The sequence below is a fragment of the Eumetopias jubatus genome, unplaced genomic scaffold (genome assembly GCF_037043125.1).
Source record: "Eumetopias jubatus isolate StellerSeaLion01/CBP00866 unplaced genomic scaffold, mEumJub1_p1.0 scaffold_7, whole genome shotgun sequence".
In the NCBI taxonomy this organism is placed as follows: Eukaryota; Metazoa; Chordata; class Mammalia; order Carnivora; family Otariidae; genus Eumetopias; species Eumetopias jubatus.
The window spans coordinates 115,182,393-115,205,905 of NW_028274813.1; the positions used below are offsets into that span (position 1 = coordinate 115,182,393).

Genomic DNA, 23,513 nt, shown 5'->3' on the forward strand with positions numbered 1-23,513 from the left:
GAAGCGAGGTGGTGGCTGGGGCTGGGGCTGCGCGACGGCACCGGGGGCTGCGGTGAGCGCCGCGCAGGCCGTGCAATTTCCAGTGGCGAGGCGCCGCCGCCATTGCCGCCTCGCTCGGTGAGCGCATCCCGCTCGCCGAGCAGGGCCCCAGCGGGCCGCCGGCACCATGGGTCAGTGCGGCATCACCTCCTCCAAGACCGTGCTGGTGTTTCTCAACCTCATCTTCTGGGTGAGCGGGGCCGACGGGCGGGGAAGGGCGAGGGGCCGGCGGCGAGGCCCAGGGGAGGCCTCCACTGAGGCGCTCGAGGGGCCCGGCGCTGCGGCGGCAGCGGTGACAACCTCGGCGGCGACAAGCTCGGCGGCGACTGGGCCCTGGCGGCGAGGCCTCTTCGCGAGGTCGCTCTCGGGCTGGGACGGAGGGCGGTGAAGGGAAGCCCCCGGCGGCCTCCGCGCTGGGGCTTGAGTCCTCGGCCGGCTGGTTCCGCGCCCGGGGCTCCAGGCCGTGAGGCTGGGCCGCGTCCCCCAGCCCTCCCGCTGGAACAGCCTGCTCGACCGAGAGCTCTCGCTGCAGATTCTTTCAGGACCTCAGGCTCGAAGTAGGATATTCCCCAAAGGGTCAGGCTCTGCTTTCTTTGTCAGGGCCCGGAGCCCCCACAGCTCCAGGGGCCGCCCCGAGGCATGTGAGCAAACGGTGCCGCTCCGCGGGGACGCTAGCGACTCTGGGCTGAGGGATTTTGACTTACAGCTCTTTGTGTGTGGAGAACTGGTTAGCCGGTTACCAGCCCAGAAAACTGAAAGGTTTCAACTTGATAAGCCAAATAATTCTTTGCCCAAGAAAATCGGTGTATTTGTTTTGGTCACTGGGCGTGAGTAACCTGAGATCATAAACCCTGGTTAAATAGGATTCAGATGTCAAAAGATTTTGAAAGCAATGAGTTCACTTTCAACAAAAGGTGGCTTATGATTTTTTTTGGACACGCCCCCAAAGAAAGGGGTGTTTATAACCACTTCATCACAGTTCAGGTTCTTACCTCATAAGGGACTTTTGTAATAACCTGTATTGTTCCTATCAGTCTCCACCCTCTAGTCCATCTGGACCTTGCACCCTGATAAATCTTATTAAGCAGTTCTTCCCTCACATCATTTTATTGAAAAAACAACCCCCCCCAATCTTCAGCAGTACGATAAGGTTCAGCCTCCTCTTGGTATTGCAGCTCAAGTCTTCAGTCACCTTTCCTTCCTCATGACTGGCCATGTTCTTAAACACTTGCTGTCCAGTCCCCAGACACTCCTTGAACGTTCCCATTTCCATCCTCTTGTATGTCCCCTTTCAGCTTCTCCTCACACACATACCTCATTTGGAAAGAATCCTTGCCTTCTTACATCCCCCCACCTCAACAAAGGATGAAACTTTGTTTCATGTTCAGAACTTTTCATGTTCTGACTGCTGTAGCATAAAAGGATAATTACATATAATAAGGCACTACACACAAGTATTGCCATAGAGTCTTCTAGGGTATTTATGGTGTGATGGAAAGGGTCCTGATAGTACCAGTTCAAAATCACCCACGTGACATTGCGGTTTCTATGACCTCTTCCAATTAGAGCAGTGTTTCTCATACTTTAGTTTGAGTTACAAACCTTTTTAAAAGGTAAAAGAATTTTTCAGGGATCTTCAAATTAGAGACACTCTATTAGATAATAAGGTACTTAGGCAGAGACTTGAGTTTGTTCCCTTTACAGTTTCTTGGGATTTTTATGGGAATAGCTATTTGATTTTGAAAAATGAACTATCAAGTGAATTCTAGACTATTCAGTCTCAGGGACTGGAATTGTTCATGTAACAAAATATTTAAAATACAGGAACCATTTTCTTTAAATAAACTTTTTGGGGTGCCTGAGTGGCTCATTCGGTTAAGCATCCGACTCTTGATTTGGCTTAGGTCATGATCTCAGGGTCCCCAGATTGAGCCCTGAGCCCAAGCCCCAGCTCTCACTCAGTGGGGAGTTGCTTGGGATTCTCTCTCTCCCTCCCTCCCCCCCCCCACTCACATGCACTTTCTCTCTCAAACAAATAAATCTTTTAAAAAAATTTAAAAATAATTAAATTTTCATTTTCTCTAAAATATCAGTTAATTCTAAGTGAATGCTCACGAATCTTCAGAAATGTCTTTAGAAATAAGTATATGTACTCCTGGTACTTCTGTAAATAAAGGTTAGATTGAACTTCAGTTGTGCTTTCCTGGTGGGTTATTGCCAAGACTAAAGTCATACTCTGTAGTAAAAATATCCTTTTTATAGGTTAGTAGGATAGTAAAGCTTGTGAACTGCGATAAGTTAAGCAGACATGCAAGGGGGAGAATGTGGCTTAGAGCAGGATTAGTGGAACATAACTAATGAGGAAACAGTATTAGATGTGTCTCCCACTAAACGATTAGTTTAAGGACAGACCATTGGAATCTGATGATGCTGGTAATGATAACTAACATTTGAGTGCTTATTACATCCAGTCAGGGTGCTGAGCACTTTACAGTGAGTGTCCTCACAGCAACCCCACCTGGCAGTAAATATTCTCATGCATATTTTACAGATGAGGGCATTAAGATTTACTGAGGTGAGGTTGCACATCCAAGGTGTGGCAGAGTCTGCCTTCAGACCCAGGTTGTCTTATACTCTAGAGCCTGTGATGTTAGAGCAAAGTGTGATTTTTTTTTAAAAGATTTGGAAGGGGGAAGGAACTCATTAGCCGAGTTAGAGTCACTTTCTCTAAACCATACTAATTTTAACCTTGGTTAGAGCCTGTACCATCATTTAAACTACAGTGACTTGTCAGTATAAAAAATTAGGTCATTATGAGGAAATATATACAACAGATGTTAACTGGTTCTCTCTGAGAATTTGTAGTGCATTCTTCAGTTCTAATACGTGTATTCTTATATAGTGGCCCCTCCCTCCTTTTAATGCCAACACACACACACACACACACACACGGAAGAATAAACATTCCCTGCATAGAGCATATCAAAAGTTTACCTAGGTCCCCTTGGGCAACTTTGTAAAGACTTTATCTGTAGCACTGGTTCTTCATTATCAGATGATAATGGCTGATTGTGGATAATGGCTAACTGTGGATTAATTGCTTTGGCAAGATCTTTAAACTATACCTTTTAATATCTTGATAATCCTGTTTTAGTTGGCAGTTTGTTCAATGAGCTGTGGAAATAGGTATGTACCTGAAATACTTAGGCTTGGCACCCAATGACCTGACAGTCAGAATTGTTAATGTTGACTTGGTCTTTTGGACAGTGCAGTCTAAGAAAGTTAACTGTGGAAAGGCACAAACTAAAAGGGGGAACAATCGTTTCTAAAATCCTGAAGGTTGTCTTCATGGAACTAGAAAGTTCCTTACCAAATTCCAGAATGTTAGGGCTTGTAGCTTGAAAGATAATTTTGGACAAGTGAAATCAGGTGTACAACTTGAATCTCTGTTTTTTAAATGTGAGTGTATTAGTGCTACACCATGATAATTTATGGAAGACCAGAGTGTTTGAGGTACATGACTAAATGTTGAAGACTAATGGAATAGTCTTCAATTTATAATGAAATATTTCAAGGAAATCTAATGCCTCTTCTATATACTGCACCTTTGTACCAAGGTCAGAAAGGATTCTTAATTCAGTGGGTCATTTGATCTGACCCAGAGGAGGCCTCATCTAAAACAAGTTTAAGTCAGTACTTTTTAATTTTCAGGTTTTATTCTGGTAAGTTAGTTGAGTATTCATTCAAGTTCCATATTACACAAATTGCCTTTAATTTTTCTACCCTGTAAGAAAAAGCCAATTGGCTAGTATTTATGTTGCTGATATGTGTCTTAGGCATTATAGGGACTGCAAGACAAAACTTTGTCCATGCTTGTAGAATTTGAAATGTGGCATATCTGTTTGACTTTTGTTTTTCATTTGTGTGAGAGGCGATAGTAACACTAAAACGCTTATGGAGTAGGAACTACTACAGGAAGGCCAGATGCTTTTTAAGTGCCTTTATAAGTAACTTCAAAATGTGACACCTTCACTAATCATCATTCACTTATATGTAGTCCCCTATACATACAAATCATATTTGAAAGCCATATATAACCTTTAAGATTTATCTTTAAAAAAAAAACTTTTCATGTTATACTTCCATCTGAATATATATAATTAAGGAAAGTTACTTTGTTAAATATAGCACAGATATTTGAGCACTTAGTTTGTGCTTATATTATTGATAAAATGATATTGGTAAAATGGTGGAAAAGCCAGTGAAGGTCTTGTTCTTACAGAACTTTCTGTTTAGTGGAGCGAGCAAGCAAAAATAAGAAAAATATCAGACAGTGATATGATTGTGCAGATGATTAAAACATGCTGATATCATAGAGTGAGTGAATGGCTGCCTAGGTTGGCAAAGAAGGCTTCCCTGAAGAGGTGAAATGTAATCTGGACTATAAGGAGGCGCGGATTTGGGGGTGATGAAGGCATTTAAGGCAGGGAACAGCCTGGAGGCCTAATGGCAAAAATATACTTGGTATATTCAAATTACCAAAAAGGAGACTTAACTATATTTTCATGCTTTTGTTTAAAAAAAAAATTTATAATGAAATATTTCAAGGAAAACTTCTTGTCACAAATCTCCTTACACATATTTTGTGTTCTCCAGCACTTCTTATACATTTGAGTTGGGGATGTGATACTTTTAAACTGGAACTTTCATCAGACATCCTGGAATTCGCTTCTCTGTTTCCTGTATTTCTATCATCATGAATGACAACTCTGACAAAGACTATATCATCAGAACACACCTTCAGCTAACAGATTTTTTTTCAATACTTGTTTTTCAGTTCACCGAAAGAAAAGCTAACTTTGTCAGTAAGCAAGTCATGGTACATTAATAGACCTATTTCTTACCTTGTCTTTAACAGTTAAGAAATGAATGTTTCCAGTCTTCACTTACAGTCATCGGTCCACTGATCAAGTGCCTTGTGGCTCTGAGTAATTGTTGACTGAAAGAACTCAGCATTGGGAACTTGGAAGCAGTCAGATGACCAAATGCAGGAATGCTCTCTTTAGTTGGAATTTAAGGAATAGGTTGTTTCTTAGATTTTTAGAATATTTATCATGCATTGAAATATTTTCATGGATTTTATTCCATAAGATCCAGTTCAGGTTAGGATTTTTGCAGAAAACATATTCCATAAAATTTATACTTGCACCAGACAGGTATACTCTAAGAATCATTCACTCATAGATGCTTGTTGAATATATATGCTTTACTTGTTTTGAGAAATACAACAAAAAACAAAAAGACAGTCCCTGTTCTCTAACAGCCCATGGGGTGAGGGAGCAGATAGGCAAAATCATCTAATACTTGACTGAATTTAATTTCTAGGTGCACCTTCCTCCTCTCCCCGTCAAATAAAATTCATGGACAGTCTCAAGTCTGCCTTTATCTCTGCTCCTTCGCCTACCTTAATAGTTTGGTAGAATCAGTAGATGAGAAAAATTACTTGTGTTTATATATTTGTTTTTAATTTACTAAAGGTGGTCTATAGTAAATGCCAAGATCTTGTATCTTACACTGTTACTCCTACTGATTAAATACATAACACCAACGATGGACAAACTATGAAGTTTATGCATCTCAGGCTCCTATATTAATAACTGATTCTTTTTATAGTCAGAGTAGGTTATGGGGACAGAAGCTCTCAGGAAAAAAATGCATGTTTAAATTCCATGCTTCTCAGATGACCCTTGTAGCCCTACAATCGGAAAATAGCCAGTTTCCATGCTGTTAAAATAATCTGATATCTGGCAATTGGTTCATCTCCAGTTTCATTGCCACCCCAACTTTTGGGTCTTTCAGCTGGTAGGTATAAATTGGATTAGGTAAACAACTTTGTTAAACTAGATAAACAATGGCATTAAAAAACTGAATACAGAAAAAAAGTGAAAATAGGGCAGAATTGAGGAACATGACCTCTAGTATATCATCAAAATAATAGTGGTATAAAAGGATGAAGATATTTCTTCTTTAGGAATAATAACAGTAATACAGTGATGTAGATAATGATGGAAGAAGTGGCTTATTGTCAAAACTTTGCAACCTTAAGGGATTTGTTCTTTGTCTCCTTGAAAGGTGATGTTTATATGTGGTGGTGGTTGAGGGGAGGAAGGATAATGTGTACTGAAAGAATCAGAATTGTGTTAGATAATCAGAAAACATCTGAAGATGAGTCAAAGGCAGGTAGACCAGAGAAAAGTGATAAACGGGTGATTGGCAGAGGTGCCTAAAGTATTTGGAATGGAAAAGATGCCTATTTTATGTTGGTGGTTAAGGACAGATACAGGAGTTCATTTGTGAGAGAACAACAAAGTCTCAATTTAGATATAATTTTAAATATTTTGGGATGCCTGGGTGGCTCAGTCAGTTAAGTGTCTGGCTTTGGCTCAGGTCATTATCTCAGAGTCCTGGGATCAAGTCCCACATTGGGCTCCTTGCTCAGCAGGGAGCCTGCTCCTCCCTCTGCCTGCTGCTCCCCCTGCTTGTGCTCGCTCTCTCTGACAAATAAAATCTTTAAAAAATATATAAATATTTTACTTTTCTGATTATGCAAATAATATATTTGCTTTTTTAAGAAGATACTAAAAACTATTTTAAGAAAACAGACTGGGGCGCCTGGGTGGCTCAGTCGGTTAAACATCTGCCTACGGCTCTGGTCATGATCCCAGCGTCCTGGGATCGAGCCCCACATTCCGCATCAGGCTCCCTGCTCAGTGGAGAGCCTGCTTCTCCCTCCCTCTGCCTCCCTGTGTACCTACATGTGATCTCTCTCTGTCAAATAAATAAGATCTTTAAAAAAGAAAAACTAATATCACCAAAATTCCACATGCAGAGACAAATGATATTTTAGTGTGTTTTTTAATGCCTGTATATGATATATACTTTTCCCTTACCACATCACATTATTTATTATCATTATTATTATTATACTTTAACAAAATATTTGAAAGCTATAATGCCAAGTATACCTCTGGATGCCAGGTTTTTTTCTTTTCTTTTCTTTTCTTATGTTATATTAGTCACCGTACAATACATCATTAGTTTTTGATGTGGTGATCCATGATTCATTGTTTTCATATAACACCCAGTTCTCCATGCAGAACGTGCCCTCCTTAATATCCATCACCAGGCTAACCCAACCCCTCCCCTTCCCTCTAAAACCCTCAGTTTGTTTCTCAGAGTCCATAGTCTCTCATGGTTCATCTCTCTCTCCGATTCCCCCCCTTCATTTTTCCCTTCCTTCTCCTAATGTCCTCCATGCTATTCCTTATGTTCCACAAATAAGTGAAACCATAGGATAATGGACTTTCTCTGCTTGACTTATTTCACTTAGCATAATCTCCTCCAGGCCCATCCATGTTGATGTGAAAGTTGGGTATTCATCCTTTCTGATGGCTGAGTAATACTCCATTGTATATATAGACCACATATTCTTTATCCATTCATCTGTTGAAGGGCATCTTGGCTCCTTCCACAGTTTGGCTATTGTGGACATTGCTGCTATGAACATTGGGGTGCATATGGCCCTTCTTATCACTACATCTGTGTCTTTGGGGTAAATACCCAGTAGTGCAATTGCTGGGTCATAGGGTAGCTCTATATTTAATTTTTTGAGGCACCTCCACACTGTTTTCCAAAGTGGGTCTACCAGCTTGCATTCCCACCAACAGTGTAAGAGGGTTCCCCTTTCTTCACAACCTCTCCAACATTTGTCGTTTCTTGCCTTGTCAATTTTTTTGCCATTCTAACTGGTGTAAGGTGGTATCTCAGTGTAGTTTTGATTTGAATTTCCCTGATGGCTAATGATGATGAACATTTTTTCATGTGTCTGTTAGCCATTTGTTTGTCTTCAGAGAAGTGTCTGTTCATGTCTTTAGGCTTTTTTCTTTTATTTTTGCTATAATTTTGTTACAATATTGTAACATTTTGATGAACATACCTTCCATACAAATTCTTTGTTTCCATCTGACTTACTTTCTTAAGGATAGATTCCTAGAAGTGGAATTAATAGATGTGAAAGCATAAATACTGAGGCCAGTATTTGTTGCCAGATTGCTTTCCAAAAAGATTATTCTGTATTAATCTGTACTCCAGCTTAAGGGTTCTTTTCTCTGTACCCTCACACATCTTTGAATACAGCTTGGCTCTCTTTCTTTCTTTCTTTCTTTTTTTTTTTTTTTTTAAGATTTTATTTATTTATTTGTGAGAGAGAGTAGGAGAAAGCACGGGCAGAGGGAGGGGCAGAGAGAGAAGCAGACTCCCCACTGAGCAGGGAGCCTCACTATAGGGCTCTGATCCCAGGACACTGGGATCATGACCTGAGCTGAAGGCAGACGCTTAACTGACTGAGCCACCCAGGCGCCCTGCTTGGCTTTCTTATTGACCAATTTGTTAGGTAGAAAATGATATAATTATTTTCATAGCTTCAGAAAATCTTGGTAACAGTAGATTTAATTTCTGAAAGAGGATTTGAAATCTTTGGAATCCATGGTCTTTTTTTTTTTTTCTTGGAAGTCGATAAGAAAGTGAATGAAATATATAGCATTGGGCTTGGGAAAGGAGTAATTGTGTTTAATGATATGAGGTATTTTATCAGAGTAAGAGTTGAAACAAAGCATGTTTGGACTAGAGAATATTATGATAAGTAGAATGCTACAAGAAATTTTAAGGTGATTTTTTTTTTTTAAAGATTTTATTTATTTGACAGAGACACAGTGAGAGAGGGAACACAAGCAGGGGGAGTGGGAGAGGGAGAAGCAGGCTTCCTGCAGAGCAGGGAGCCTGATGCGGGGCTCGATTCCAGGACCCTGGGATCATGACCTGAGCCAAAGGCAGACGCTTAACGACTGAGCTACCCAGGTGCCCCTAAAGTGATTTTTAAGACACTTGTAATGGCACAAAGGTGGAGTTTGAGGAAGCTTTCAGAAATACACTAGGTAGAATTACCAGTGGATTCCTTGCAGGAGAGAAGTGTGGTATATAAAAAACTAGTATGAGTGTACAGGAAACTGAATTAAACGTTAAAAGATGTACATAAGATGGATTTCTGCTGGTATTTTTATCCTCTGCTTTCTTTTTGAAATCTGCTTTCTTACAAAGTCTGGAGTACATAGTGTTTTTCACCTTGTCTTTTCTTGACTGTTTTTTGAAATGTCTCAACATTTCAATCACTTTTGCTTTACTAATTGATTCTTTGAGGCAAAAATTAGTCTGAAGGAGCAGTTCATGCAGGTGGATAAGAACTTGTCAAACATTGTGATTTTAGCTGAATGACCTCACATGGTCCCTATCTTTACACTGTCTTGATTCTTGCCAGTTCTGGACATGAATCGATGACTGTACCAGTGTAAGAAAATCACTTCTATTCTTGCTTTATCTTCACCTAAATGTTCTATGGGACGCTTTCACCTTCACATTTCTAAACTTCCATGTAGGTACACTTCACGACAGAGCTATTTTATTCCCTAGCTTGTAACAAGTCTGTTTAGTTTTTGATAGTGCCACGTTCCCTTGTCAGGTATCACCGTGGATGATGTGCACCCTTTCGTTTCATATTCCTTCCTTTGGAAGTTAAAGAATTTAGTAGTTTTGTGGATTTCAGCATTTTTTTTAAGATTTTATTTATTTGAGAGAGAGAATGAGAGAGAGCATGAGAGGGGGGAAGGTCAGAGGGAGAAGCAGACTCTCTGCTGAGCAGGGAGCCCGACGCGGAACTCGATCCTGGGACTCCAGGATCATGACCTGAGCCGAAGGCAGTCGCTTAACCAATGAGCCACCCAGGTGCCCCAGGATTTCATCATTTTATCAGCTGTTTCTTCCACGGAAGTTTTGAAAAATAGAAACAGAACAAAACAAAAAACCCAACTATAGTTTTCTATAGTTTATGGTTTCTAAACTATAGAAAAAGCAATCTTACGTAAGAATGAAATGTTTTACTTTAAAAGAGACCTTACGTTTGTGTGTATAGAGTCGGAGGGTAAAAGGATAAAATGAACAGCGGACTTCTGGGACTTTGCTTCCAGAATCTGATAGCAAGATAGCTTTAGTTTTTAGAAAACAGCTTTTTATGGAAAAGCACTGGCTCTCCTAAAATTTTAAAATTCTGTGGCTTAATTTGGGGCATGAGTTTTTTAAAAGATAAGGAAGAATAGTTTTTAAAAAATTATTCTTTTGGTAGTTTCAGCCCTCAGCCTTTAAATTTCCCTTCATGTCTTTGTAAAAAGGATGAGTATTTTTAGTGTACTGTCCTGGCACAAATCCTCCTTTTAGGCTGAGGTTTTTTTTCAACGGTGACTAAAGCAGTGCAGTGGAGTGCCGTTGCTTCCAAGTTCTACATTTCATCTCCTCTTCTGTGGCACCTCCTCCCCCTCTGCAGCTGCTTTGTTGGCAAAGCCCAGGTCCTTTGATGGATCTCAATCCCATCATGACCCTTCAAAAGCAGGATTTAACCCAGTTCACCTTTTAGCCTTTCTAATAGCCGTAATTCCTATGTTAAACATCTGTGTGACGACTCTGCTAGTTCGGAATTACTTATAATTTCCTCTCTGTTTACCATACAGCTCTACCTATGTTCTTAATACTGATGGTTAGATGTCTTTTGAAGAAGTTGCTTATTGTTTTTAGGCCTTCAGCTATTGTTAGGACACCTACTCCATATTTTCAAAGAAACTGATGTCATTTCATAAGTTTATTATGCAACTTAAGATATAAGCACTGTATACAGATATCAAAAGAAAATTTTGAAGTTGTCTTCAATTTAGGAAACAAGCCTCTGTTCACGAGTAATTTGATTTATATACTCACCAGCAATCAGCAGTTTCTGCTTTGGTGTGTGCAACTAGTAAGTTGTTTCCCACTATGTGTTCAGAAAAGAGCTCTGTTATGTTCTCAACTCTGCTGTGTGCATTGGATGTTGACTGGTTTGCAGCCTCGGAAAAGATACTGCTGTCAAGTCAATTAGGAAAAAATAGGCAGCCTTACAGGTGGCATCTCCTGCTAGCCTTCCATTGCATTTGTTACACGTCTGGTCACATCTGCGGTTGGTTTGTTTTTCTGCTTCAGAGTCTCATTTTCAGTTGAGTGCTTCAGTCTGGGTGAAGGGTGGCACCACTGGAAGTATTTCCCTTGGCCCATGCCCAGGCAACACCAGTTGTGAGTCTCTTTAGGTGGAAAGCTCATCATTTTGTATTTAAAGTGCAAGTACTTCAGTGTCTATGCTTCAGATTAATTGAATACATATCTTTTCCAGTTTTATCTTGTTTTCATTCAAATTTCTGTAGGCTAAAATTTCATTTATTAGAAGCTCAAAAATGGAGTTTATTTTAATTAAGGCTTTTAAGAAATAAAAATTACCCTTTAGAGTAAGAAAAGCTAAGAATCCAAAGAATGGAAAGATGACTAATGAAGACAAACTGGACAAAATTTGATTGATTCATATTTAGGATTTCTTCTAATTCAGTTGAGGACTGAAGGTATTTACTTTAGGAAAATATGTGTGTGTACATACATGTGTGTGTTTATCACACATATATAGTAAAAAGTAGTATTGGGGTGCCTGGGTGGCTCAGTCATTTGAGCATCCCACTCTTGATTTCGGCTCAGCTCATGATCTTGGGGTGGTGAGATGGAGCTCTGAGTCCCTGCTCAGTGGGGAGTCTGCTTGAGATTCTCTCCCTCTGCTCTTCCCCTGCTTGCAAGTGTGTGTACTCTCTCAATAAATAAATCTTAAAAAAAGAAAAAGAAAAATAGTATTTGGTAAGAATGTTAAGTAGTCCGTGTACTTTTGTAATTAATGCACCCAAACTATTAAGCTATTTTTCTTCTTTTCCCTTTCCTATACCTGCCTTCATCCCATAATAATATACCCCCTAAGTAAATATGTCAGTGAACTCTGAGAACTTTTGAACAGGCATGGTTGCTATAAGTTCAGCTAAAAATCTATTCCAGATGTGATGGCCATCAGGAATTTAGTAGACCGGATTAAGTTACCAAATCATGTTTGAATAGTGAACTAAAAACTATAAACATTAGACCGAAAAGGGAAAAAAAACAAAAACTAAAGCTTATGATAGAAATGGGGGGGGTGCGATTTCAATGGAAAGGATGAGATGAATTATACTCAATAAATTTTGATTGATTGTGCCAAACACCATTCTGGGTACTGGGTGGTGATACAGGGCTAAAAGACAGATGGGCAAAATTTGTGCCCTAAAGGTATGCTGAGATATGTATAGTTACTACAGTTGTGTGTGTGTACTGAGATATAAGTTGCAACAGTTGTAATAAATGCTGTCTTAGAGCCAGGTGATGTGGGAGTGGATAAAGGGCACCTAATCCAGCCTGAAAAAGTCAAGAATCTGCATCTTAATGGACAACAAGGAGTCCTCAGGCAGGTGTGGAGAGGGCATTCCAAAGAGCACAGCAGAGAGTAAAGTGAGAGAATATGTGTACATTTGGGTATAACAGTTTTCTCTTAGGGTATATGTAACGGAATCTGAGGTGAGGTGCAGGGAGCAGCAGCTTTGTTCATCAGGGGCCTTATTTTGCTTCATTCTGATTTTAACCAAGCTGATGTCTTGATCTGGTTTGCCCAAACTAAATGTGTCCCATAGACTTAAGAAATAAACTGTGTGTTTAGGTTGAAAGAGTTCATGATATTTCTAATATCATTGTGGAAGCTGTTTTCTAGTTTGGAGATTAATGATTTATGTATTAAATTTTAAAGGACAATGAAACCATTCTTTTCCTGTGAAAGTCTCAAAGTGTTCTACAAATGGTAACTCATTACACCAAATGTTTTAACACTTAGCCTCACACTGCATTTGATCCTTCACTTTATAAGCAGGTGGCATTGGGCTGTCAGCACAATGATAGCAAAATGACAATGATAGAGGGGAGAAGAATGCATGTAAAACTCTGCAGCTGGAGAATGGTGTCTGGAGCAAAGCTGAAATAAGGCAGATCTCTGTTCCATGACTTTCTGCATTCACCTTCCCTTTAGGTGCTCTAAAACCTTGTTACTCAAAATGTAGTCCAACAACCAGCAGTGTCAGCATCACCTGGGAATTTGGAAATGCAGAGTCTCAGGCCCCAATCCCAGACTTACTTGAATCAGAGTCTGCAGTTTAATAAGGTCCTCATGTGATTCCTGTTCACTTTGGAGTTTGAGAAGTACCATTCTAAAGAATAAATCTAAGGGTTTGCAAAGTTCTTTGGTTAACTGAACCTTCTGGCTTAGGACAGTAAGTTTTTTGGAAATGGATATCAAGGTTACTAGCTATTACTGTATTTTCTTTTTCCAAGTGGGTGGATAAAGATTAGAAATGCAGTTTCTGGAGTTGGATTGCCTGGATTCAAATCCTGGCTCTGCCACTTGTGCATAACTAGTACACAATTCGTTGAGGGCAACTACAATGAGCAAAGGCATACCCCACCACCCCACTGATCTGTGGTAGACCTGTAGTTGAGTTCACATAAGCCTTTGTTATGTGTTTGGGAGCGGGAGAGTTCGTTTTTGTCATTATTTATTGGATTCATGGTTTCTTGATCTTAACCATCAGTTATTGAAAATAAGGTAGCATTTGGGAAACTTTTTCATCTTTAGTAAAGAAATGTTCTTACTAATGAATAATAGACTTTTCAGCTTCACTGTAAAAAAGTATATAAGTAGATTTAAAAGTGATGGCAAATCTCATTAAATTATAACCTACTAAGAAATAGTAGGAACATTTTACTAACAGAGCTTAGAGATTACCAGTGCTCTGATCTTGTTTTCTACAGGGGGCAGCTGGAATTTTATGCTATGTGGGAGCCTATGTCTTTATCACTTATGATGACTATGACCACTTCTTTGAAGATGTGTATACTCTCATCCCTGCAGTAGTGATCATAGCTGTAGGAGCCCTGCTTTTCATTATTGGCCTGATTGGCTGCTGCGCCACAATCCGAGAAAGCCGCTGTGGACTGGCCACGGTAAGTTACCACTTTACTGACTACACGTGTCATCATGATATGTGGGGGTTTTTCGTTTGTGTTACTGGCTTCATTTGGGCATGAAACTCCATAGACTCTTTGGCTCTTATGATTGAAACAGAATTAGCACTTGTCTTCTAGCAGTTATCTCAGGTAATGTTTTTATATCAAGACAATATTTAGAGCAGTTTGTATTTAATGTTTGACACTGTTTTCTCCCTTACAGTTTGTCATCATCCTACTCTTGGTTTTTGTCACAGAAGTTGTTGTAGTGGTTTTGGGATACGTTTACAGAGCAAAGGTATGTTGTCTACTGTAATTCGTATGTTTTAAAAGGCAGCTTAAGTGTTTCAAGTGAAATAGAACAAATTCATTTTATCAGAGTACACATTTTCTTTTGCCTTACTTCAGTTTAGTCACTGCTTTAAAAATCTAAAGTTAATGAGAAATTGCACAGAGAACAGAATGGTGGTTGCCATTCGTGGGGGTTGGGTGAAATGGGTGAGGGGAGTCAAAAGGTACAAACTTCCAGTTATAAGGTAAATAAGTCATGGAGATATAAATAGTACAGCATGGCAACTAAAGTTAGTAGTACTGTAATGTATGTTTGAAAGTTGCTAAGGGAGTAGATCTTAAAAGTTCTCTCATCACAATAAAAAAATTTTATATATGGTGAAGGAATTAATTAGACTTCTTATGGTGATCATTTTACCATATAAAAAGTTTAAAGCATGCTGAAACTAATATAATGTTAGATGTCAATTTTACCTCAATTTAAGAAAACAGAATGCATTTAGTAAACACAAGTCCAGTTTCCTGGCTTAATAAAGAGTACATATCAGAGAACTGAGCTTTTGTTTTATGTTTAAGAATACGGCAACGGGCACTTGGGTGGCTCAGTTGTTAAGCGTCTGCCTTTGGCTCAGGTCATGATCCCAGGGTCCTGGGATTGAGTCCCACATCCGGTTCCCTGCCCATTGGGGAGCCTGCTTCTGTCTCCCTCTACCCCTCTCCCTGCTTGTGCATGTGCTCTCCCTCTCTCTCGCTCTGCTGTCTCTCAAGTAAATAAAAGAATCTTAAAAAAAAAAAAAGAATACTGCAACGTTTCAGGCTCTTTCTGAACACTTATTTCCAGTGAAGGTATCTATGTAGGCATCTAAGATTGTGTTTAATGTGGTTTCAGATCTCAGGAAGTCTCCTGAAAGCTTACTTGGTTATTTCAATTTTTATGTACTTTTCTACTACAGTAATTTTTTTTTACAATGTATCGTGTGCTGTGTCAGTTGGGGTCTTGTGAGAAGCACATGCAAAGATGGTATTCAGTGTACATGGATTATGTTAGAGGAAAGGTCTGTGAGAGAACATGGGGAAGGAACCAGGACTGGCTGAGAGCTATCAGGCCTGATGCAAGTATAATCCCAAGTACTTGTTAGTGTAATTATGTAGTTAATTAAATACTAAGTCTAAGAAAAAAATGAGTATATGAAAAAAAGGAAATTGAATAATTTGAAGAGACTTGGTAAGAACAAGTAGTTACTGAAACATTTTTGATCAAATCAGATATGGGTATGATCACTATATAGGTTTAGGGGAAATTTATTAATATTTAATAGATTCTACACTTTGATTGTGTTGCAATGTCTCCACAGTTTAAAGAAACCAAACTGGAAGTCACTGTCAATGTATTGAGGATGTGATTTGTGCAGAACAAATGATAAAGAACTCTAATCAATTGATCTTATGCAAAGACAAGACAGGCTTGCGTCTTAAGATCAGTGTGAAATATACATTTCTGTGCTTTAAGCTAAATGAAAATGTTTACTTTTTAAAAAGTCTGTGACTTTCTCAGTTAACCAACCAACTACTCCTGACCATGGGAGGCTTCTCCCATTTGTTAAATACAGTATAACTGCATTTGCCGCTGATTTTTACATGTGGGGTAATAATGAAAAACACAAGATATTCTTTGGATTGAGAGAGTATGTGAAAGTCAATTTAGGTCATGGTTAGGTCCTTTCATTCCACAAATATTTGTTAGGAATGGTTTTAGAACTTTGTCAAAATCATAGATGGGCTGCTTGGATTTCAAACTATATTTGACAGACATATATATTTGCGTACCATATATCTACCCAGCTCACCCAGTTGACCTTTGAACAACACAGGGGTTTTATATGTGTAAGTTAATTAATATATGACATGAATCTCTGGAACTCAAAGGGTAGAGATCAGCCAAAGGGTTTACCTACTGTCCTATATATTCTCTACCCAAGACATGCTAGAGAATATTCAGCTATCACCTACATTTAATTTCAGCTGTCAGCTGAAGGGAAAATTTGCTTTAAAATTTGATTCATCCAGGCCCACCTCTAACCTCAGGCTATTTCATGTGGTTGATTTGTTCATGCAGAATTTCCAGCTAACCCTTAACTAAACTTTATAGGCATACTCTAGTGACTGTTCCACATGGAGGAGAGGTTATAGCCCTTTGTAAAATCCTTCTGGAGCTTAAATTAGAGGCTGTTGTAATATCTGATCATAATTCACTTTCCTTATTTGAGGCAGGATAATAGAAACATTAAACCAACAAGCAAGTAATTTTTTTTAATATTTTTATTTAAGAGAGAGAATGAGAGAGAGCATGAGAGGGGGGAGGATCAGAGGGAGAAGCAGACTCCCTGCTCAGCAGGAAGCCCGATGCAGGACTCGATCCCGGGACTCCAGGATCATGACCTGAGCCGAAGGCAGTCGCTTAACCAACTGAGCCACCCAGGCACCCAGCAAGAAATTTCTGAACAAGATAGTTTTCTTTTTTCCCCTTGTTGAATTCTGCTACAGTGTATCTTCTAAAGATTTAGCCTGGGGACTCTGAACTCCTTAGGGGCGAGGCAGTAATCTTTGTCCAGCAGTGGCAAGGTGCCTGGCACAATAAATATTATGAATTGGTCAATTGATTGAATGAAAAAAAATTACTTGTCAAGACTTCTAGTCTTATTTAATATATCGAAGTGTTCTACTGAAGTATTTAACTTTCTTTCCCTCAGAATGAGCTGCAGATGAATAGTTGGTCTGAGAAGTTTGTTCAGATTTCCTCAGTGCATAAATTCCCTGTATGGGAGGGGGGACATATAAGTTTTCTGATTTCTGTTTTAGAAGAGCTAAATTGAGGACTTCATTTTCCTTTGCTTCTTTAAAAAAAAAAATGTCTTGGTTCTGGACATAGAAAAAGATGACTGTGGGTTGAGATCCTACCAACTATGCCCGTCCTGCCAACTTGAGGGGTCCTGCCAACTTGAACACCAAGACAGCCATTGCCAGCCACTCCCTTCTTGCCCCTCTTTCCTCTTTCTTAGTCACTTCCTCTTCTTTTCTTTCGCCTTTCTTGCTATTTTGCCTCTTTTTGCTTTCCACCTACAGTACTGTTTAAGGTTAAACCGTCTGCCTTAAATTAATTAATTGGAGTATAACTTTAAAGCTATGATAAAGACATAATAGAAGTATTCTTACTGTAATTTACAGTTTTAAATCAAAGGCATAATGTGCCAATTTAACATTCAAACCATTGATACATAAGGTACCAGGCAGCTATGCCCCAAAAAGGAATGCATTGGATTATGCCTCTACTGGTTATCAACTTTATAGTTGTATCACATAACTGGTATAATTACTAAGTAGGTCTAATCATCTTATAAGGGTAAGGAGAATCTGGTACAAGCAAATTTTACTAAATGACACTTTCTTGCCACTTTAGTGATTGACTGCAGTAAGTTATGAAGAGTTTATTTCCTGTCTCATTCACACAACATTGAACTGCACTTTTTTCATAAAGGGCCACTTTAAGGACTGATTTTTTTTTTTTTTACCTGCGATTATCTTTGTATATTTGGGCCAGATCTAAACATTGAATAAATAAAATGGAAAGCATGTTCGTACTTGTTCCAAAAATGGGGGGTTTTAAAGTTCTTTTATTTTTACCTCCTTTAGGAAATGAAAATGAGCAGGTCCAACCCACTAAAAGTTTATTTGAAATGGAAGGCAGTTCATTTATAATTTACAATATCTGTCTCAAGGTTCAGCTTCTTTCTCCCTCTTGAATAGATTATTAATCTGCCATCTTGCACACAGTCTTCTCTTTGAATGCTTTTAATCTGTGTGATGTAATATGTCTGAATTTTCACCTGAATCTCTGTGGAGAGAGGAAGGGAGAAAATTTTCTAAAAGAAATTCACAGAGATATCTGGCAACTTGCCATACATGTCATTTAGGTAGTTTAGCTGGAGCCTTGACAAATGTTAATTTTACCAGTATTATTAAGGGACTGAATTCTTTGTTTTGATTCAGGTGGAAAATGAGGTTGATCGCAGCATTCAGAAAGTATATAAGACCTACAATGGAACCAACCCTGATGCTGCTAGCCGGGCTATTGATTATGTACAGAGACAGGTGAGCTCTCTTGAGATGAATTTCTTTTTGAGGGCCAGTCACTGTTGCGTTAACCTTAAACAAACTCTATTACTATGTAAATTAGACATGTATTTTCATAGCCATGGATTAGCTTCATGATGTGTGTAACATTTTTACCTTCACCCTTGAAAAGTTTTTTCCACTGTCACCTAATCAAAGCCAGATAAGAAGCGTTTGATTTTTTACCAAAAAATAATTAGCCAGGAAGGTGATAATGGAAGAGAGGTGTAGTCACAGGAAAGGTGGGAGCCTCTAGGGACTTCAGAGGAGGTAAGAGGTCTTTCATATACCTTTAGAAAGCAAGACCAGAAAAGATAGCATTGGAAAAAAAAAAAAGGACAATTTGAAATACATGAAAGTAGAGAGACAATAGTATAGTACCCATAAACCTACCCCAAAATTGTCAGTTTTTTGTCAGTCTTATTTCATCTTACCCCACATATCTTTTGCTAATTATCTTAAAGCAAATCCCAGACATTTCAGAGAAAATATTTGAAGCACATTGTCATTGGAAATAATATTTAACTCAGAATCAGATTTTTAACATGTAAGATATGAAGATTTTTCTTAGCTATAAATTACCCTTGCGGGTAAGGTGCTTTTCATGTGGAGGTTCTAAAATTATTAGTCGTATGTAGCTATTTAAATTAAAATTTAAAATTCAGTTCCTTAGTCATTCTAGCCACATTGTAAGTGCTCACTTGCCTCAGGTGGCTAGTGGCTAACATGTTCAACATGCAGACAGAACATTTCAATCATTGCAGAAAGTTTTATTGGACCTCACTGGTCTAGAGTAGCTTAAAGCTTTGCAGTACACAGAATTCTAAAGTTCAACACAGATATATGTGTCCTGTGAGGACTAATATTTCTCTTCTCTTCCCCACTAGCTGCATTGTTGCGGAATTCACAACTATTCAGACTGGGAAAACACAGACTGGTTCAAAGAAACCAAAAACCAGAGTGTCCCTCTCAGCTGCTGCAGAGAGACCGCCAGCAGCTGTAATGGCAGTCTGGCCCACCCCTCTGACCTCTATGCTGAGGTAAATCTGGTTTCTTGGCCAAGACTTGAATCTAGCTTGGTAACCTGTTTTTCTCTGTGAATCATCTTTACCTAGAACTTTTCTATACTCTTTTGCTTGTCTTTAATGCTGTTTTATGTTATTGTAAATTCTTTTTAAGTGCATTGTCTCTCCCTCTTTGGGTTTCTGTTATTTCCATTTCTGCCACTGAGTAATAATATTTGACCTTGCAGCTTTCACTTTTAAAAAAGACTTCTAATGAGGATGACTGTGTGTTTCAGGGATGTGAGGCTCTAGTTGTGAAGAAGCTACAAGAAATCATGATGCACGTTATCTGGGCGGCGCTGGCGTTTGCAGCTATTCAGGTAAGTGCAGCTAGCTGATGTGTTGTTATCCGAGTGTCAGCCATGAATGGTTTTAATCATTAAGTGCAGTTAAAACTTTGTGTATATAGATAACTTGGAAGTGATTGAGGAATAGGCCACCAGTTTCCAACATCTTCCGTTTCCTGTCTCTAGACCTAGACCCAAAATGGTTCCAAGAAACCAGAGATCTGGGTGTGGGGACTGTGTTTGAGGGGACTCTGCTTTATATTCTTGACTTGAGTAGTGAGTGGCATGCTCAAAATACATACTGTTCCCAGTCCCAGTGTATTCTTGGGAGGTATTTTAATAGAACTTAACAGAATTTTTAACAATTGTACTGCTTTATTTCACTTTGGAAATGGAAAGCTTTTTTTCAATCTTTTTGTACTACTTCTGGCTCTTTATTTTTCTGTCCTCAAGGGTTTTATATATCTATATATGTAAATCAAGAACTGGTACTACAGCACTAGTCACTTAAACTGATAGAAGCAGTTTCATTGCTTTATAGAAAAGACCAAGTGAAAACTGAGGTTCTAACCTATTCTGTATTTGTGGACTTAGTTTTTTTAGACTGACAGCCATCACGGAGTCCATCTCATCACTTGGCACCTCTGCAAGTGTACCATGCCATTTGGGTAGCTGAGGGCACTTGTTTTCCCAACTCCTACCAGTGAAAACAGTTTTTTTCCTACCTAATAATGGCATGCGCAGAGTAGCTGGTGATTGTTTAATTACCTCTCACTTTATCTACTCCTTCCTCCCTCCCTCACCTGAAAACAAATAAGAAAGACAGCTATTTTTCTGCTCAGTACACCTACATTGCTAGTTTCTCGGGTGTATACAATATATCTTGGGGATTATGTTAGAGGAATCTTAAACTGAGAATAGCCAGTTGTTTGGAATGATTGAGAATCCTTTGTGTCAGATCTAGTTCTCAGAGTGTTCTTTTGGTAGTTCTTGAAATATGCTTCAGGCCTAGAGAATCTATTTTAAGAAAGTGTAGGTATCTTTTAACTGTTAGATAAAACCAATGTAATTGCTAGTTTAAGTGTAAGTTGCTTGGATTGCCTGCTCTCTGTATATTTGAACAAAAGCTAGTGTATTTAATGGGAAATGCCTTTTAAAATGGCAAAAAGGTGATTGTTTACTTTGCTGGTATGCAAACAGCCCTGAAATGATTCATTAAAAAGCCTAGTTCTTTATTTGCTATGGTCTCTGCCCTTCTAAGCATTTACTTTGTGGCTCAGCATAGCAATAATATGTTGATCAGGAGGCATGTATTTCATATTTTGATTGTCTGTGCAAACACATGCATTTAGCTAAAAATAATGAAACATAAGGGAGGTCTTTTTTCCCAAGTGAAATCCTGGTCTGTGCATTCTTAATGATTTTATTTGTGTTAATAAATCAGCACATACTAGCATGCAGCAAAAAAGCTTTGAAACTGTAAGGTGCTTGTGATCATGAAATATGCAGCATGTATAAAGAAGACTGATGAAAATCGTTACTTTAGCTATGTCCCTCATCTAGTTACGCTTATTAACCAGGTAGATAGTGCTTCATTAAATATTTTTCAGTGGGGGCTAATAAATATTTTAACTAGTGTCTTAATTTATGTATGCCTTCTCATATGCATTTTATACTTAAATCACCCTGATTTAGGTAATGGCTGATAAAGATTTGATATGTTCAGTTCAGCAAAACTCAGGAAAGGATTCAGAGCTTTCACAGACTCAAAACTTAGTGGTTTTGAAAATTTAAAAACTTTGGTTTTAAGGGAAAAAACATACATTTGAAATAATGAAAGAATTTTCCCTAATGTTTTCTTTTTTAAAAGAGTACCTGTAAATGTTCTGAACTTTTGATACTCAAAATCTGATTTAGATTGGTGCCCTTGGTGTGGAAAACCTGAGCAAAGGCAAAAACAGCTCAAAGATCAGTGATCTCTTATGCTTGTATGCCCATCCTGATAGAGAAAGAGATAGAAGGACGCTTGGAGAATCTCTCGTCCCTGTTTCCTTTGTAAAGGCCATGAAAATGAGGGGGCAGGGGGACAAAGATAGTATGACTAATGACCATCAGTGAAGCTTGAACCCTGGCCTCTTGTACTCTGCCTCCAATTACAAAGTGAAGAATTAAGGTTCTCAAAAGATTAAATTCTCCAATTCTGTTATGAAACCAGACAGTTATTTGGCACTTCAGCTTAAGAAAATACACAGTATGATAGCATTGAAATATCATTGGCACTTTCCTTCAGGTTCTAAAGTGGGAAAGCTCTTAAGAGCTGTCATAGGAAGTATGGTTTTAAATAATGTTAGGGGCACCTGGCTGGCTCAGTCAGAAGAGAATGTGATTCTTGATCTTGGGGTCGTGAATTTGAGCCCCATGTTAGGTGTAGAGATTTCTTAAAGAAAACTTTAAAAAAAATAATGTTAAAGATTGAAAGATGATTTTTGGTAGTGTTGTATCAAAACTGTTGGAAGCATTGTCTTTTTTGAATTTGAGTGTGATTTATGGCACTGTGTTAAGTTACATTTTATTGAAGTTCTAAGGCATAAGGTGAATTTAAGAAGAAATTTTTTTTAAGATTTTATTTATTTATTTGACAGAGAGCGAGAGAGCGCAAACATGGGGAGCACAAGCCAGAGGGAGAGGGAGAAGCAGGCTCCCCGCTGAGCAGGGGGCCTGATGCGGGAGCTCAATCCCAGGACCCTGGGGTCATGACCTGAGCCCAAGGCAGCCGCTTAACTGCTTAACTAGTTGAGCCACCCAGGCGCCCTGAGGAATTTTTCTCATAAACCTAATTGACCAATAGAAGGTTCTATCACGTGTTGGCCATCTGTAGGTTGTATGGGCCAAGTCTAGCCCACTCTCTCTTTTTGTGTTAGGCACACTCAGTTATGTATTATCTGTGACTGTTTTTGTGTTACAGTGACAGAGTTGCATGGTTGTGACAGAGACTGATTTTGTCTCTTGGTTCACAAAACCTAAAATATTTACTATTTCCCTTTAAGAATACACTTGTTGACCCTTTTTCTAGTCTAGTTAAGTGATCTAGGTTTGAGTAGGACCAAAATGTTCAAGTTAAAAAAAACCCTGAAAAATAGTAGTTAATTGTTACAACAGGATTTTTTAATGTGAAAGATTTTTAAAATTTTGCTACATTCCCTATTTTGTTAGCTTTCGTTTTTAATTTTACCTTTAAGTAATCTCCACACCCAACATGGGGCTTGAACCTACAACTTCGAGATCAAGAGTCGCATGTTCCACCAAATGAGCCAGCTAGGCACCTCTTTATTTTGTTAGCTTTTTAAAATCACCAAGATATTTGACTTCTGTGAGCATAGCCAGCCTCTTAAATTAGCAAATGATCAATTAGGAATTTTATATCTAAAAGATCTGGTCATAATAGACAAAAATCTAGGTTTGGATTTGGCAGTCTCTTAAGTATCTGCTGTGAGTAAGGCTTTCTGCAAAGACAGTATGGGAGGGGCGCCTGGGTGGCTCAATCCTTAAGCATCTGCCTTCGGCTCAGGTCATGATTCCAGGGTCCTGGGATCGAGCCTGCTTCTCCCTCTCCCCCTCCCCCTGCTTGTGT

General features: G+C 38.8%; 1 protein-coding gene across 1 annotated transcript in view; it reads left to right on the forward strand.

Moving 5' to 3' along the window:
• The window catches only part of TSPAN3 (tetraspanin 3), a 27,440-nt gene continuing 3,927 nt past the window's right edge, over positions 1–23,513 (forward strand). Inside the window, exons 1-6 of the mRNA XM_028092660.2 lie at positions 1–229; positions 13,876–14,067; positions 14,294–14,368; positions 18,409–18,510; positions 19,419–19,571; positions 19,832–19,915. Coding sequence (XP_027948461.1) covers positions 167–229; positions 13,876–14,067; positions 14,294–14,368; positions 18,409–18,510; positions 19,419–19,571; positions 19,832–19,915 — 669 coding nt within the window. The 5' untranslated portion in view covers positions 1–166. The remainder of the gene's footprint in view (positions 230–13,875; positions 14,068–14,293; positions 14,369–18,408; positions 18,511–19,418; positions 19,572–19,831; positions 19,916–23,513) is intronic.